Raw genomic sequence first — 17,726 nt, forward strand, 5'->3', positions numbered from 1 at the left:
AGGGTTCCACCCATCACCACCCAGTCGGAAAGGAGGCTTTTGTATCCCTGCAGAAGAGGTGGGATAGTGAGTTTATGGGATTCACTTGCTTTTAAAAGCCAAATCCAGCGTCTTTTATTAGCAGAACTACGTACCTGATCCACTAGATAAAATTAGTTTGCTGGCTAGTGTGTGCTGGCAATCTAAGAATCAGAGGAGTGATACAATGCACATTACTTGTGCAGTGTCCTAATACCACAAAAATTTGGAGAAGTGTTACAAATGATACAGAAATAGTATGGAACAATGTTACCAGCTGAGTCAGAGTGCTATTTGCTGCAGGATTTTTTTGGCTATACACAGGGCTGCATAGTCTTCTCATCATCCTCCTCCTTTTTCTGTTGTTTAAATTACAGACTGCAGTTGCCCTTGTTTGTGCAAAGAAAATGATCCATAGAAGGCAGAGAGGTTCATGTGTATGTTGGTTGAAAATATTGGCATTTTGACATGGCCAAAATTGCTTCATAAGTTGCTCATATACACAAGATGAATTGTAAAAATGAAGAAGTTTCAGCTTAGCCTGTAGGACGAATGTTTAGAGGTAAATGCAAACACAGATATGAGAAACATGGGATTACTGGGAAGAGGGTTACATTTCCAGGATTTTTTTTTTCCTGAAGTTTGTTGTTGCTTGTCATTTTATTTCGGTTTAAGATTAAAAACGTTGCAACCACTGGAGGAAGCGATGCAGGGGCTAGATAAAATACAAGTTTATTTTGGAGTAAAATTTACTACTGAAATGTTTACATTTTTACAAGGCAAAAATAAGTTTTAATAAAGGGTTTGAATCAATAAAACGTGCACGTGGCTGGGACTGAAATAGCACAGTGAAAAGTACTGCTTCTTTCTTACAGGTTTTTAATGCTTAAACCTTGATAATTAGATAGGGGAGCTTGCAGAATTTCAGGGCTGCTGTGCCTGTGTCTCTAGCTCGCTAAATGTGGGAGGGAGTGTTGAGGAGTTTCTGAAGAAACAAACAAGTAATTATTGTTAGAAGGAAAGTGGTTTTGATATGTTCACATCTCTGTTGGTCTGCTCATTTGGGCATCTTTCTTATTCAGCAGATTATCTTAAGGTTATTAGTTTGGGCACTTTGTATTTCTGCATCTGGCGTAGCAATATCAGCACAGTTTAAATCTGTGATTTGCCTGTCACCTGCATTTCAGCTGGAGACAGATCAAGTGCACATAAATGAAGCTGAAGTGTACTTTATGGGGGGTATTTTGGCTGGTGTTTTATGGTCCAGAATTACTGAATGTAAACTTAAGGGGGAAAAAAAAAAAGAAGGAAAACAAGAAAAGGCAAAGAATTAAAAATACCCCATTCATTTTCTCCTCCCAACTTCAAAGTGTGCTGGGACTTTGTCAAATTCCCGTTAAAATAAATATGTCAATTTCATCTCTCTTCCAAATTCATTTATCATGCTTTTTTAAAAGGTGTTTTCTGCTTTACCTGATGTTTAAATTGGATTCGCTCGTTTATGCTGTTCTTTGCTGTATCCCCCATGTTTTTCTTAAATGAATTAGTAATGACAGCGTACTCCATCATACCCTCTCTACAGCCACTTTAAGGGAAGCCTGGTGATCTAAACCTTTTAACCTATTAAAGATGATTTTCCCCAATTGAATCAGACCCACCACAGGTGTAATAACTAATCATTTAAACTACACCTGCTATTATGTATTTTTAAGCCATTATGCATGTTGGATAGATGATAATTCATGTTTATTGCATTGTCCAATGGATCCGTTTTGCCTACACTAGCCTGATTAATGTATTTAAAGAAATAAGAGATGCAATTTAAAAGAAAAAAAACATTGATGGAATGTACTGAGGAGTACATTGAAAGTGCCATTAAACCCATCAGAACTTTGCTCTCTGACCAGAAATGCATATTCGAAGGGTTTGATTCAAACATAAAGTGAAACTTGGTGATTTCAGCAGTACTGGTGGGGTGGTTTTTTTCCCTTCCTTTTCTGCTGTGAAAAGTTTTGAAAACCTTTTTGGAACTGAATTCCAGAAACTCTACAAGACCTACCTGACATAGTTCTACAGTTCACCATTTCAGGAGAAGGTTTACGCCAATGTTTGGGGAGAAATCCTCTTCCATACATATACATGGTGGAGTGATCTCTTCCACTAGTTCACATGGATGTGTCCATCTCCTGAGTGATCTTAACTTCAGGGACATTACTGTCCCAATGCTACAATCAGAACAGATGTTTTTGTATGAAGGTGAAGTGAATCACCAGTGCAGCAACATGTAATAATGTGTGTAATAGTGTAGGAGAGGATGTGAAAAGTTGACTTACCATGTGAAGAAAAAGATCAAACACCTTTTATTGGCACTGAATGGAAATACAGAAAACCAGTGCCATTGTCGTTGATGCCATTGACTATTATACCTTACCCTTTGCTTGAATAAGTGGTACAAGTGCTCTGTCACCTTGAAGGATGTAGAAGTCAGTCTTTAGACAAAAGTAATCTGTGATTTCTGCTGGTGTGGAATGTAAATTCAACTTGTCACCTATCCATTCATGTAATGAAAAGTGACTCTCATGATATTTTTGTAATGTGATCCAAAACATGTGAAGTTGCTTCTTTCCCAGTCATGACAAGCTGAGGTTTATTTATTTATTGCTTTCAGTAAATTTGATGGCAGAAAAGGTCTTAATCTCTTAGAATTTGCAGGGAGCTTTAAATCATAGAAGGGAAGCATTCTTACTAGTTAGCCTACTGTTACCAGTCACATACATTGGCTCCAGGTTGCCCTCAACTGTAGGCACCAACTTAGGTAAAAAGATCACAGTATAAATGTCAGAAACCTCAAAGAATCTTAACAGTTTTTTTTTTGTACAGGATGAGCTATTCAAGAGTAATTCAACAAGAAATCTCTAGGTTAAAATACCATAATGGTGCTGTCTGATTTGAGTTGAGCCACAGCCTGTGATGCTTGTTGGATCATTTCTGAAAGTTGAATCACTGTCAGCTCCAGACTATCTCCATGTGTTGGGTGGGATGCCTTTACTTTGCAGTACAAAATACATAATGTGAAATAGAAGTTTGACCATTCCTAACTTGGATCTTTTCTCTCTTCTGTTTTCCAACCCTCCTGCCCTCATCAGATTGTGACAGCAGTGAAGTTTTTACAGAATCCACGAGTCCGCCAAAGTCCTATTGCATCCAGAAGAGCATTTCTGAAGAAGAAAGGTACGGACTCTTTTGTGGTTTCAGTGGTAATGAGAAAGCTTGAGTTAGTGTAAAACCAAAATGTATTGCTATAGATGTTAAGGACAAAGTACAAAGGAGAAAGTCTGTCTCCAAAAAAGATTTGAAGTTTGTAAGAAATATCAGTCTCTTCTGAACTGACAATATTGGCACCAGATGTGGAATTACAGACTACAGAAGGCACACTGGAAGGTTTTGGGTTAACCGTTATCAGATCTTTTCTGCAATAAGGACGGTTTAGAGTTGTGAACTAGCTGGTCAGTTCTAACCTTAGTGACATTGGCTTTAGAATGACCGGCTTCTAGGCGAAAAGGTCGGATGTTTCTGAAGAGAGGAATGAAGGCCAAAGGACATGGTGAAAGTAAACAAGGTCGGGCTAAGGTCAGGCTTGGGGTCAACCTGACTTTCAGGCTGAAATGGTAAACTAGTGACTGAGTTTAGCCCTTTCCTGTAGCAGGGACAGAACAGATCCTGACACATCCTATATCGTCTGAGACAGATGGAACATACTTCGCCCATTGCCTACTGAGAATTTATTTTACTTTCTGACTCATAACAGAACTATCTTTTGTTCTTGGGTTTGGGGTTTTTTTTCCTTTCTTTCCTTCTAAAGTTTTTAGTCCACAACTTACAGTGCATTTCAGGTGAAGTTCAGTCCATATTATGCTACCCTCGTGGGACCATACTGCTTAGATCCGTACCACAAGATGTAAATAATCTTACCTTGGGGTTAATTACATTCATTATGGAGCATTTTAAGCAGTTGGAGTGGTACTGAAAATACAAACTCCAAACTTCAGAGGGGAGTAACCTACTTATACATTGAAGTCATAAGAACTTCAGGGTACATCAAATTCTATAGCTAAAGATCTTGAGTTTTTAAAAAGTAGAGAAGCCTATGAAATACATATTATTGTGTTTGGGGTTCCAGACTGTTTGTTAAGAGGCCTGATGTCATGAGATAGAGAGTTAAGTTTATGCACCATTTTGCTTCTCTTAAATAATGAAGGGTGTAGAAGGGAATGGCAGTTCAGTGTTTTAGCAGTGATGTCATGACAAGTAGTTCATGGGCACATCTTTTTGCATGTGATCCCCTCACTGCTTGTCCTGATGCCAGTTAGAGAACACTGCAGTTGCGTAGGTACATCGCTTGCCTTACCCTGCCATTACAGTTTGGCATTAAAATTTGGAGCCTGTTGGCCGCTGTGCTCCATGAGTTTTTCCTTGAAATATGTGGACCTATGGGGAGTAATTAATCATAAAAGCTTGGGGATTTCAACTCTATCACCGAAGCAATGAAGCAAGGGAAAGCTGAGCCTAAAAGCTGTGCTGATTACCCGGGGTAACCTGATACAAAATCTATTGTTGCCGAGAGATCCTTAGCCCCAAGTATATCGTGCAATATTATAACTGCCTGATCTTCTTCTGTGCTGACAATGACCAGTTATTCCTCATTTTCTCTCTCAACACAGCTGGGTTAGAATTTCATTTGCAGAAGGTATTTAGAGCAATTTAGAGACAAATGTCTCTGGTGTTTGCTCTGCACTTCCCCACCGCAGGCTTCGCTGAACAGTTTTTAGTATCAGGAGCTCCATCTAATCTGTTTAATTTTAATAAATCCCTGACTGGGAGAAGAGGAAGGGTGGGGAGATGGAGGCACAGAGAAACTGTGGCCCGAATAATACTTCTTATGAATTACTTGGCTAATAATTACTAAAGAGCAGAAATGGTTTGGTAGAGCTGTTTGTTTGTTCCTGTTTGTTAATTAGCCCTCCTTCCCTTTGTGCTAATTGTGTATTTGAAAACAGCAGTAGGAGATAGGAAGGAGCAGGGTCCAGTGGTGCCTGTACCCAGCAGTCACTGGAAATATATCCATGTGGAATCTGACCACTGAGCTTAACTGTGACCTCTGTTCAGTACTTGAGAGCAGGAGGTACATACTGTCATGGTCCCTATGTGCTCTAGCAGATGGAGGCAATTATTCTTGAAACATAGATGTTGTGGCTAATGTAGTCCTGAGTAAAGGGAGCATTACATGGTTTGGTGGGCTGTTCCCCCTGTTCTCTGATATACAGTCATGGTCATCCCAATGATAATATTTATCCCTTACAGATAGTGAGGCTGCCTGGAATAGAAGTCCTCACTGCCAGCCAAAAAAGCATTTTCTGTAAGAGAAACCATTTCAATTACAGGAGTCTCTTTTAAAATTATCTCTGTAGAAAATAATGCAGAGGTACCTGTGTATTTTTTTCACTGTTACTCTGATCTGAGTTTCTTCAAGCAGAAATTGCAGTAGCAGATCTTTTTATGGGCCCCAGAAGAATTTCAGGAGAGGGGAATGTGCATATCTAGGTAGTTGTACACCTTGTATGAACTTGTCTTTTACAGTTACTTTTATGGACCCATACTGGAGAGGTCTGTGACTCCCCACTAAGCCTGGTTAAGAACTCCTGAAGTGGAGTTTCTGTGAATGCAGAAGTAAAAGACCAGGTTCCCTACCCCTGCAGCAGCCTTCCTCTACCCTGGCTACAGGGACAGGACTGAAGCGTTAGCTGTGGGTGAGCTTTCAGGTCCTGCAGTCCTAATTTTGCCTAAGAAATTCCACTTGTGAGACTTGCAGAGATGGTTCTGCTTTGAATTACATTCTTTTTTTTCTTTTTTTTTTTTTATAAGCATCTCCTTCCTAAAAAAGGCCAATCAAATTTAATTTCCTTTTAATATTATTTAATATTTAATGTAGGCACTGGATTTTGTTTAATACATTTCAGTGCAGTGAGAAATGAAAGTTTCTGCAGGCTCATCAGCTGGACTAGGTTTGGCTTCTTGTGCAACAGGGGCAGAGGCTGAAAGTAGCCTTTCCTGGTTACTTGCAGGTTAGGGCTTTGCTGAACTGCTCTCTCCAGAACATGGATGATAGTTGGGAGCATAGTTGATGACAGTTGGGAGAATGAGAGTGTCCTGGGTTTGTAAAAGGTCTTTCAAAAGTTGGATGAGATTTCTCTGTTGTCTTAAGCGCTTTTCAACTCTCAAATAGAGAGGAATTAATGAGAAACATTAAGTTATTAGAATCACTTATAATTTTCTTTGAAGCTTACACTGGCATTTTGTGTAATTTATGACATTTCCTCCTTTTTATCATGAACTTCTTCAGATGAAGGGAAAAAAACAGCTGTTTCCCCTCAGAGTATCTGAAAGAAAAGAAAGGAAAAAAAGATGCTGTTTGTTTTTTGTCCAACTCGCTGATTCTGCTGATGACATGCCACAGAATCAGCGGCGCCTTGGGAGTAATTAGACAGCATGTGGGGTTTAAACCCTTGTGGAAATGTGTCTGTCATCTAACTGTTGTGCCTCAGATGTCCTGTACTGCTCAGTTACCCATCCGGTAACTCATGTGGCTTGTTAATTTTGTCTACTTTGGATCTGTAACTTCTGGCAAGATGGAGAAAGGGGGTGGAAGTGCACTATGCATGTGGAGCTCAGTTTTTCAGGGTGCTGATCCTTTGGGGCAGGGAAGGGAAAAAAACTGCTCAATTTACAGGCTTTCTGTGTGATCTTGGATGAAGAATCTTTTTCTTCTTAGTTGGCTGTTCTCTTTATCTGTAAAATGAGTACAGTAATGCCTTCCCAAAGTGGGATTGTGGGAACAGGCAAAAGCTTATGAACAGCTCAGAAATAATAGTGAGGGGAGAACAGAAGTGCATTAGGGCAAGTAAATGTGTAATTGTTGAGTTACATTGGGAAAACGTCCACCCAGAAGGTTGGACAGTGTTCAAACGATGCGCTGCCTGGACTGGCCTTTTGTATATGTAAGGAATATAATGGGCTGCATACCTCCAAAATGGGCTCCATGCTTCCAAAAGCACTCACAATCTAGCTTGGTGAGATGAGCTGCAAGTTGCTGGAAGTGTTACCCTTTTACATGTTGTATCTCCTCATCTGTTTCATTACTTTGGCTGGTAGGAGGTGAGTTACTACACAAGGGTTTCCTGTGGGTCTTGCACATTTTCTTGCAGTGCACCAGAGTTCCAGAAAATGCTGCCAGTGCCGAGATGTCAGGCTATGGTGATGACTGAAGAGGTGAATAAATGATTCAATTGTACATGCTCCTTACCAACCAGAGCTCAAAGACACTTAATTCCCTCAAAACAAATGCTGTCAGACCCAGAATCTCCATTAGAAAACTGACTTCATTTCTTCTTCTTCATCTACCTTCTTGGAAGTCAAACCACTGTCTTTTCTCCTTTGCTGAAGAAACCCAAGTGGATCGCCTTGAGCACCCAAGAGAAGGGGGCACAACCCAGTTCTGGAGGGTGTTAAAAAAAGCAAATTCTTCAGCAGATTTCAATTTCACCCTCTTTTATTACTTTTTTATAATTTAAGTCCATTTCATGAGGCAGTTTGCATGTCCTTGAATGGAATCTCGTTACCATGAAAGCTTTTTTAGCATTGATTTCATAACAGTCTTAATTTAATAGCGCCGTCATTACTGAGAAGCCCTGAGAGTGAGGCCCTGACTTTCCAGGTCACTGACCTTTTAATTACAAACCTTGTTCTGATGGTCAGGTTATCGACTGGACAGCTCCCAACTCCGGCCCCCAGCACGAAGATGAAAATAACTGCCTTTCCTCCCCCACTACCAGAACAGGGAGGAAAAGAAAAGTAACCTCTTGTGTTTCCAAAATTAATTTTCTCCTTCAGCTTTACTTTGTAATTAATTCTTTAACATGTCTCAGTGAAGCTCGAACAGTTTTTACAAAGCTTTTCCTTGAAAAGATAATACAATGCAAGCCAATAATGTCCAGTGACAACTCATAAAACAAAATATATAGTTAGTAGCCCATGCTGTCAAAATACCTTTTTGGGCCAAACTGCTGTGGCTGCCCAAACCTTATGCTTGTCTAGAAATGAACATGTTTCATACATGAACGTGTATCCCCCCAGGTTTATATGCTGAACATGACATCCTATGGCCTGGAATATCACTGGGGTCAGCTGTCCCAGCTGTGTCCCCTTCTGACCTACTATGCACCACCAGTCCCTCACTGGTGGGGTGGGGTGAGGAGCTCAGCAGTAACCAAAACATCCCTGTTTTATCAACACTGTTTTCAGCACAAATCTGAAACCAGATACTGTGAAGAACTGTCCCAGCCCAGCCCAGTACAACTGTACAACTGGTGGTGTGAGCATGTGTTGGTCCTGTACTTGCAGATGAAGTAACTTGTTCTCTAGCTCTCTAGTAAGTGTTTTGTGCCTGCGCAGACCTCATCACTTGCACTTGCAAAGCCACAAGTAAGATCTGGAATTCAGATACTGATAGCAAAAATTTATTGCAGGAATATACATAATGTGTTAAGCATCTAGAACAAGTCACTCCAACACACAATGAGAGAAGGTTCACTAGTGTGGGTAGAACCAGGCAGGGTGTGCTTTCTGATGATGAAAGAAGTTTGCAACAGGTATTGAAGTAGCACAAAGTAAGTTTAACAGCTTGTATAGACTTACAGAAATGACTGTAGAGGTTAAACAAAAGTCAGTGCCCTCTACATTTTCATGCTAAGATCCTCATTTAAGTGCATTGTACCATTAACCACTGAAACTGAAGCTGTTTGCATGGAGCATGCTTGGTGGTGTGTAGGGTTATCTAGATCTCAATGTGCTTTCTGCTAAAAAGCATCCACCTCTGAGGCAGAGGACAGCAACTGCTTAACATCCCTACATGTTTTTAGGATCTGAAATGAAGAATGCCTTTATCTAAGTGGTCTTGCAGGGGGAGCTTTAGGGATAGAGAATGTGATTACTGAGTAAAAAATTTGCTAAGATTCTTGAAAAGCACTATGGGATATTTAATTACTAAAGATGCTTAGGCCTCTGTTTATGACTTTGCAAGACAGCTAATGTGCCTTATAACATTTTGCTGAGGTTAAAGAAAAATATGTCTTACACCTGTTCATGCAACCAGTTTGTTCTTTAGGTGCTTCCCATCCAAGCTTTGGGTCAGTACTACACAGCATAAGCGGGGAGATCTGTTTACCTCCCAAGGAACTGGTGAGGGATCCAAAGAATGAAGAGTGAGAGAATGAATGCTTTCATTGCTAACAAACTCACAACAGCTCCTGTCTGGATCAGCATTATCAGTAGTCATGTCTGGTTTTGGCACTCTGCTATGTTTGTTCAGTGCTGGTAAGGTTCAATGTGGAAGGAAGATTTCCACTGCTGGAGTCTCAAAATCCAGAAGAATAAATGTGCTCATGATCCAGAAATTAGTTCCACAGTTCTGTATTTTGTGTTACTTGCCCTCTTTTTTTCTTCCTGAAAATGATTGAGAATCTCTATCCATCTGCTGTGAAGATGGCTCCCTATTACGCCAGTCTTCTGTCTGCCTATCTGTCAGTTGCTTTTCAATACCAGCCAGTTTTCATGCTGACTTTATTAAATACTGGAGTCTTTAATATTGTAACTGATAATAAAACAGATTGCTAGAATAATATAGTACATACCATAGAATCATAGAATGGTTTGGGTTGGAAAGGACCTTAAGATCATCTAGTTCCACCCCCCCTGCCATGGGCAGGGACACCTCCCACTAGACCATGTCACCCAAGGCTCTGTCCAGCCTAGCCTTGAACACTGCCAAGGATGGAGCATTTACCACTTCTTTGAGCAACCTGTTCCAGTGCCTCATCACCCTTCACAGTAAAGAACTTCTTTATCTATAATACCATACATACATATATACATCTCAAAAATACCATAATACTGCAGCAAATATATTTGGGAAAATGTTTTTTAATTGTTATGAAATCAAATGCAGATCATTTTGGGTGCTTTTGAAGAAACACTTTCTTTATGATGAAATTGTGTCCTAGGAGTTTGTTAATGAGCTTTACTTGGAACTAAAGAATTCTTTCATAGAAACGCTTGTCACTAGCAGGAAAAGACATCATCGTTGTTACTGGATAGCTCCAGCAAGCTTGTCATCTTGCACTGGTTTGTACGTGCACGTTTGCTTGAATACCCTAGAGACTACTAGCTCTGAGCTCAGTATGTTTTTGAACAGGAGGGAAAAAGTCCTACTTGGGCCTGTGTAAAGGGAGCAGAAACAGAAAGTCATGGAAAACTTAAGGCCTACTAATCTTGACAGTGTGTTGGTTTCAGCAAGATTATTGTAAAGGACTTTGATACAAGATCTGCTATTTAATACTAAAAGCATTAACATCTCAATGACTGTCTTTTTTTTTTTCTGTGTGAGTGTTGAGAAGGTCTATTACAAGAGGTACCCCTTTGGTGTTTAATGGCGTTGGGAAGAAGACATTGAGGAAGTGTCTTTCAAATTTTACATCCTCTAAACGCCTATATGTGTGTTCTGTAGCAGAGGATACAAGTCACATTAGTGGTAATATCCTTCCTCTCTCACTTCAGGCTCAACCTACAGTGATCTTGAACCATTTAGATCTATACTTCGCAGAGCAAAAGAGGTGATTCATTTAGAGTACATTGGGTAAACAGTCTGCTCCATCTCCTGTTTCTGTTGGGCCCCAGAAATGCCACACGATTTCAGTGAAGAGTCCAGAATCACCTTTGCCATGTTTTTGTAGCCTGACAATTATTGATAAATTGGAACAGACTGCTTTGGTGCCCAGGAAGTTATGCATGCTACAAAATACTGGTTGTAAGCTTAATTTTAACAAATAATTGGAATGTCATGGGTTTAATGATGTCTCTCCACTTGGCTATCTGACAATAACTATGTAATGTAAAAGAGCCGTTAAAAATGGCTTTGCAAAATTAACTCCTGTTGCTCACTGAGTGTGTTTTGAGTCATATCTGCCCCTTGTTTACCGTCAAAATAATCTCTCTATTCCTGGTAGCGCTGAAAACACAATATGATTACAGCAGAGGGAGTTGAAGTCTATTCTAGAAACAATGCTAAAATAGGCAGTTATATTCTGAGTCCTAAAATTGTTAGTCTTAGTGATGGGCAAAAAAGACCCAGATCCTAAATCTGACTTGTAAATTTAAAAATCTATTTAATATGTTTTCAAATGAAATTGAATGCAAGGTGCCAAAAGAAATCCTTAGTTCCAGTCTAAGAGCAGGCACTGGATATCTGAGATGTGACTGCTTGCTTGGCTTTGGGCAAGTTCCTTGTTTTCAGCTTGCTCGCCTGTAAAATGGGGTTAATGACTACTTTTGTGTTATTGACTTAGTAAGATTTATGTTAGCTGTGTTTCTAAACTGCTTTGATATGCTTGTTTCAGAGTTGTTGGTGCTGCAGCGTGGGATTTTTGAAGTTGCTTGCTGCAGTAAAAGCCACACTTGTAGAGAGGCTGAGAATTTACTTCCATCAGCTGTGTATGGGAGGGGAGAGCTGCAAACTTTAGAATGTCAGAATGTCAAGGCTCAGGCAGATTGCGTGCAATCCTAATCCAGCCCTGCAGCTTTGACCTTTGAAGCAAGCTTCACCTTGAGACAGTTGAAGAAATCTATGTACGTTTGTATAAAAATATGTTTGTGATAGAAGGAATTTTCTCTTCATGGTCATCCAGCCCAGGGTTTCCCCACAGTCAGAGGAATTCAGTTCCTGACCTGCTCTGTGAATGAACCTGGTATTCTAAGTCTAAAGAGACAGCCTTCTCTCGGGGGGCTAAAACAAGGAGTGTAATTAGGATAATCTGTGTTGCTCTTCTGCTGAAATCCATCTCAGACCTAATGATACTTTCCTGCTAGGAGAGATAAAATAAGTTCTGTATGAGATAATTCTCTAGGTTCTCTTAAACAGAGTAGAAATGTTGTCTAAAACTATGTCTTGGATGCTTGTGAATGTGAAATCCTGCTGTTTGCTTTACTACTGCACACTGTTCCCTCTGAATTTTAATCTGGAGTTCAATCTTTCTTTCCTTAGCTAAAAGGGGAGTTTAGGTTTTGGTTCATTCTTTCTGATGGAACCTAGTCCAGGCGAGACTCTGCTCCCTGAGGAGGAGAGCAGAGAATTCATTCTCAGTGAAATCTGAGGCTCTCTGAAGTAAAAGCTGTTGACTTTGTCATACCGTGCAAATGTGCATTGCTTTTAGCAAGACAATAAAGGGTAAATGGGGTGATCTCTGCTCCTGTGGAGAGGTCGGGTGGTTACATTACACAATCTTCTAGAGCATCTTGCAGCAAATACATGGGTTATATTAAAAGTTGCAATCATATCATTTTTTAAAAGTAAATTGCTGACCTTATGCAGTGGAATCAGCTTTATTGAATTTCGCCAAAAATGCGTTTATAATCCCCTGCCCCTGCATACACATGATATTCATGTCCTTGCTGCCCATGTGGAAATGTCCCTTTTTATGGTGATAAAATTAAATTTGTCTTTGTCTCTGCCTTGCCTCACCTTTTAAGATTCCATCCTTAAAAGACACCAGTGGATAGCTGTACCAGAGGATGAGGATGGGCAATATCCGTGTATGTGGATGGCTGATTGTGAGCCAAGTGCCACAGAACAAATAAATAAGCTTTTCACATTTAGAGGACAAATAAAGCTGAGGATAGGTGTAATATGGGCATTTTTCTAGGAGTGTTGTGGCCTTGCCATAGGTAAGGATTTATTTTTACTTGGAAGTACTAATACTTTGCTTCTGTATTTTTTCCTAGTTGCCAAATGTAAATGTACCAATGTACCAAATGTAAAATCCACAAATAGTTACTGTGCTGCTCGTGTAGTACTGTGGTACATGTCCTCCTTCAACGATAACTAACTGTAAAACCCTTCCTGAAGTCACTCGAGCAAAGGAAAGTTTTGCAGCATGCTTTATAATTTAACAAACATGTATCCCATATTTCTGTGCCACTTTACATATTCAGAGCACTCTACAAATATTAACTAAGCTTGTGCCACCGTTTGTGGAATGGCAAGATTATAAAATTCATTTGGTGTACTTCTTATTACATCTTCTCTTCCTTCTCAGACCTTTACATTCATTCTCCAAACAGCTTGCAAGCACCAGATTAAAGTGGAACACAGAGGAAATGCCATCCCAATTTTTGGTGGGGAAACTGAGTCAGGTATATTCAGGATATTTAGAGCTGAGATAATTCTGACTCCATGTCATATACATATGAATTTAACCACACTGTGCCATACTGCCAGTGTGATGTAGTGATGTTTATAGATGTAAACTTCCTCAAAGCATTTTCATGTTTATCCTTTCCAGGCCCCAGCTGCTTTGGGAGGTGGGAGATGTTAGGCTGGTTTTGTTCAATAAAATCAGCCCAAATGGTCTTAAGTAAATGAAGGGGCAGGTTGGTCTCTTCAATGTTAGCACATATCCCTTCCTACAGCATCTCCCCCAACCTCTCTTCCTTTTTATGCAACATTTAAAAGGGTAGTTGCTCAGAGGCACAGGGAAGAATATCAGAATATCATTCTGCTCCTGCTCTTCAAGGAACCAGGAGAACGCAGCTGTTAAACTCAGAAATATAAAACACATGTTTAAAAGATGACTCTGTACGTATTTAAAAAAGAGAGCGAGAGAGGATTCAAGGGAACCAAAAAATAGCAGGTTCCATTACTGTAATTAAATGGCAGCATTTAACCTATCAGGCCGTTGCGTGGATGTGAGAGACGAGCAGGGAGCTGCATTTGAAATGATCACCGTCTTCCTTGGGGGATAGAGTAGTTAAATAATTTGTTTGTGAGGTGTGAGTTCAGTGTCGGGTAAAGCAAGTGCTTGTGTGTGCCTGTGTATCTTAGAAGCTAGGGATGGCTGTGTGTTTACTGAGAATACCCTGGAGGTTGGTATTTACTAGCACATGCACTGTCAATAATAACACAAGCGGCTCTTGCCCATTTGTTAGGTTATCTGCAGAGTCAGGGCCTCACCTGGTCCCAGTTATTGCATCATAAAAGAGCTTTTTTCACACTGGGCCACCTGAGACAGATGGGAGGAACAGTAAAAGAAAAACAGGGGGAAAGGGGAAAGAAAAGAACCTGAGTTCTTTTTGGCCAGCTTCATCTACTGCAGTGACTGTAAAGGGTAAATTGTTCTATCTGGTCACTGGACTTGGCACTTAGGAGTGTGGGGGCTATGTCATCCCTGGGGAAGTAAAGGCAAAGCTGCTGCTCAGGTCTGCCTTTAAACATCACGTCAGGCCGTTGCTTCCCCTGCAGCAGAGTTCTGGCAGTGCCTTGCTTGATTCCTACACTTCACAACTGTGGAGTATAAAATCACATGGAGAGAGAGGGATCTGCAGAGTGCACCGTTGGCCCTCCATCACTGCCCTGACACTGTGAGGAGCTCTTTGGGCAGCCCTGAAGTTGATCAGCCTTTTGGCACCCTGGAAAAGGAGACACTTTTCTTATGTAGTGCCCAGTAGAGAGCATCTTCCCATTTTTATTTATGAGGTGATTCATTTGTATAGGGGCTATTTCCTAGTCCTGGAACTTCAAGAATTGTCTCATACAGTATGGGTTTATATAGTAGCAAGTTTTTCAGCTGCTTCACCTGCTGATCTGACTTGTGTTATGTTGCAGGAACATGCCCATAAGTGTTTCTTAATCTTCACTCCAGTTTCTATGTGAATTTTGTGTAGCCTGTCCTGTTTTGAGGCTCTAGAAGACAACAGTGTTTAAAAAAATACTTAAATATTTCTATTTTGAACATTCAACCCCAGAGACTGGATTTTGAGGGCAGTACTTAGCTGAAAGGAGACCAGAGAAATGCCACATTATTTCCACACCCAGTCAAAGCAAAGCATGAATTTGAGTCCTGTGTAGTTTGGTGAGAGCTGGAAATGTGGAAGTATTTCCAAAGATGATCTGCAAACACACACACAAAAGGATAAAGTTGTTACATGAATAAACTATTTGTTGGAAATGCCTTATCTAGCTCAAATGCATAGAATATATGTATAGATTCTCAAAACTATCAATCTTTGTAAATGATAATTGTGTCAGTCTCAAATGCTTTACAAAGGATATTGTGGAATATTATTTCTGTTGTACAGCTGTAGAAACTGAGGCAGATGGAGGTTAAATGACCTACACAAGGTCAATAGCAAGGCTGGGAATAGAACACAAATGTGTAGAGGCTTTTTATTATACTAATAAGGAAACTCTGGAGGTGTTTGGCATGGTAATCGGAACCCCAGAGAACTAGAAGCAGTTAGTATGTTCTGTGCATGTCCCGAGGGAGCAATGATGAAACTCCTTCTCTACCTTACCACTCCAGTTCTCCGTGTGTGGTCACCATCGTTTTTCCACCACTTAACCTCGTTATTTTTAGTATTGTTAGCATTAGTTGTCCTTTGGGTGTTTAATCCAGACTCCTTTCATTTTCTCCAGACCTGGGAAGAGCTGTTGAAGGCTCATGGGGAGAAAAAAATAACAACAAACCAACCTCAAGATGAAAACTGATCTTTTGAAACTTCTGTTTTTTTGTTGACTTGTTCCCTGTTGGTTTTGTCTTTGCTTTGCTTTTATCATGAAGGACCCTGCTCGAATGTGTTCATCTGGGTTTCTTAAAAGTTCATTTGCTATTGTTCCTTTCTTCTCCACCCAAGATTAACATCCTGTCTGATGACATAGATGGTTGTTGTCTAAATGGACGCGATGCAACCAACAAAATTGTGAAGGGTGGGTGGAGAAATATTTATACAGTTGTGTTAAAAGCTACAAAGTAGGTTTGCCTTTTAAACAGAAGGTATTTCAACACTGTTATTGGCAGCATCAGCCTTTAATTTTACAGGTGGCTAGCTTTGTAGTAGCATTCAGCAAACAATATTTTAATGGCATGTAAAAAAAATTTCTTTAAAACAAAAGAAAGAAGAATGAGGGTGATTTATAATCTGTAATGAATACTTGCTGACATGTCTTTTTGTAATGGTGTATTCGCGTCTCTGTCCTTCTGGGGGAAGTGCAAACCAGATTTACCTGAAACATTTCTACCATACTAATCAAATACATAGTATTTAGATGTCTTTTTCTTAATTGAGCTTATCTTCTCCGGGCGATGGTACCTGACTCCGAGGTGTCTAACATTGATTCACTTGATAGAAACTGGGTTAGAGGAGCAAAGATGCTCTATAAGCTTGTGAGAAATGTGTCAGAAAAAGAAACCAGACTCCTGTGTTCATGTCTACTCACCCAGTGTTGGTTTCTTTACATTTCCATATAGTTTTCTTTACACACTTCCATGTATTTTTACATTTTCTTAGGAACATTCCATTGCGGCTACTGTTCTCATGCTCCTTATAGCAACTTCCTGACAGCAAGTGCACAGTAGGCGCTGTCATAATGCATATTCAGTGTTCCATTCTGTGTGCTCTTCAAACACTAAAAGTTCATTTAGTATAGACTTTATATGATTTTTCATGCGATAAGTCTGGACTAACAGGTTTGGTTTGTTCCTTTCCAAAGTTTAAAGTTCTGAAAGTAAAAGAGGAAATAAATAACATTGAGGCAAGTTGCTCTTTACAGTTAATCCTTGTCTGCAGAGGCTACTCTGTGACAGGTATTGTCTAATGTAGAAAAAAAATCCAGGTCCTCTTGTTAGTATGTTTGAGGCAGTCAGTAATTCCAGAGTAATAAAAGGAACTGGGAACGGTGCGTCAGGACAGACTGTCATTCTTATGTATAAAACTAAGTCATCCTTCAGATATTCGGACAAATCTGGTTAAAGAATTCCTTATAATGGTTTGAAATTGCTCTTCGTTTACACAATTCCTTTCTTTTGAACACAGAATTGGAAGAGAGTCTGGTTCTAGAATTGCAGCTCAGCCTGGTCCAGTAAGAACAGAGCAGCAGTGAAATCTGCTATTATTGCACATTATGGCCAGTCTGCTAGGTCAGATCTCATACAGACCAGATTGAGGCCCATGCCACCGGAAGGTCTGGTTCTTCTTTGCTGCAGTAACAAAGATGATGTTGGAGTTCCAGATGTCTGGTTCACTGCAGCTCCTTCAGGGCAGCTCCTTCTACTTCAGTGCTGGAATTCTTGTGACATGCTGGTTCAAGTTGTTGGAAGTACAATTTAAAATTGGAGTTCCAAAGGCAGATTAGAATCAAACCTCCTGTATTACCAGGGTTTTACCTTACCCAAATTTCAGACAACCTCTGGCTTTCTCCTTAGAAGCTCCTAAAGATAATATCACAGATCAAAGAGTAGCCAAAGGCCAATCATTTTGTTGCTATTGCTCAACAAGCTGTTTAACAAAATACTTTTCTTTCACACAAAGTAAATTGATCTGAAGAACAAGGATTTTCTGTCACCCCTGCTATTCAAATTTGTCTCAAGTTTTGGTGGTGAAGTTCAGTTTCTAGCTTTCTCAAGTTCTGTGTACCAAGCAGTTCTACTTTTGGAAATGTAGAAGAAATTAATATCCTTTCACCTCTATAGAACTGTTTTGTTGTAGTTCTCAATTTAATAGAAAGAACTTTTCATAGGCTTGCTGTGTACTCTGGGTAAGTTACTTCA

The 17,726-nt window shown here is 40.0% G+C and overlaps 1 protein-coding gene across 2 annotated transcripts in view; it reads left to right on the forward strand.

Annotated features, from left to right (window-relative positions):
* PEX14 (peroxisomal biogenesis factor 14) overlaps positions 1-17,726 on the forward strand; it is a 76,435-nt gene that overhangs the window by 33,427 nt on the left and 25,282 nt on the right. Inside the window, exons 1-2 of one of the 2 annotated variants that reach the window (XM_061347949.1) lie at positions 2,905-3,052; positions 3,165-3,249. In XM_061347949.1, coding sequence (XP_061203933.1) covers positions 3,044-3,052; positions 3,165-3,249 — 94 coding nt within the window. In that variant the 5' untranslated portion in view covers positions 2,905-3,043. Of the gene's footprint in view, positions 1-2,904; positions 3,053-3,164; positions 3,250-17,726 lie in introns of those variants that run through there. The other variant, XM_061347948.1, reaches the window with a different exon arrangement.

The sequence above is a fragment of the Neopsephotus bourkii genome, unplaced genomic scaffold, assembly GCF_033783945.1.
Source record: "Neopsephotus bourkii isolate Nb327-2 ecotype Australia unplaced genomic scaffold, CSIRO-AGI_Nbou_v1 NB_333, whole genome shotgun sequence".
NCBI classification, from domain to species: Eukaryota; Metazoa; Chordata; class Aves; order Psittaciformes; family Psittacidae; genus Neopsephotus; species Neopsephotus bourkii.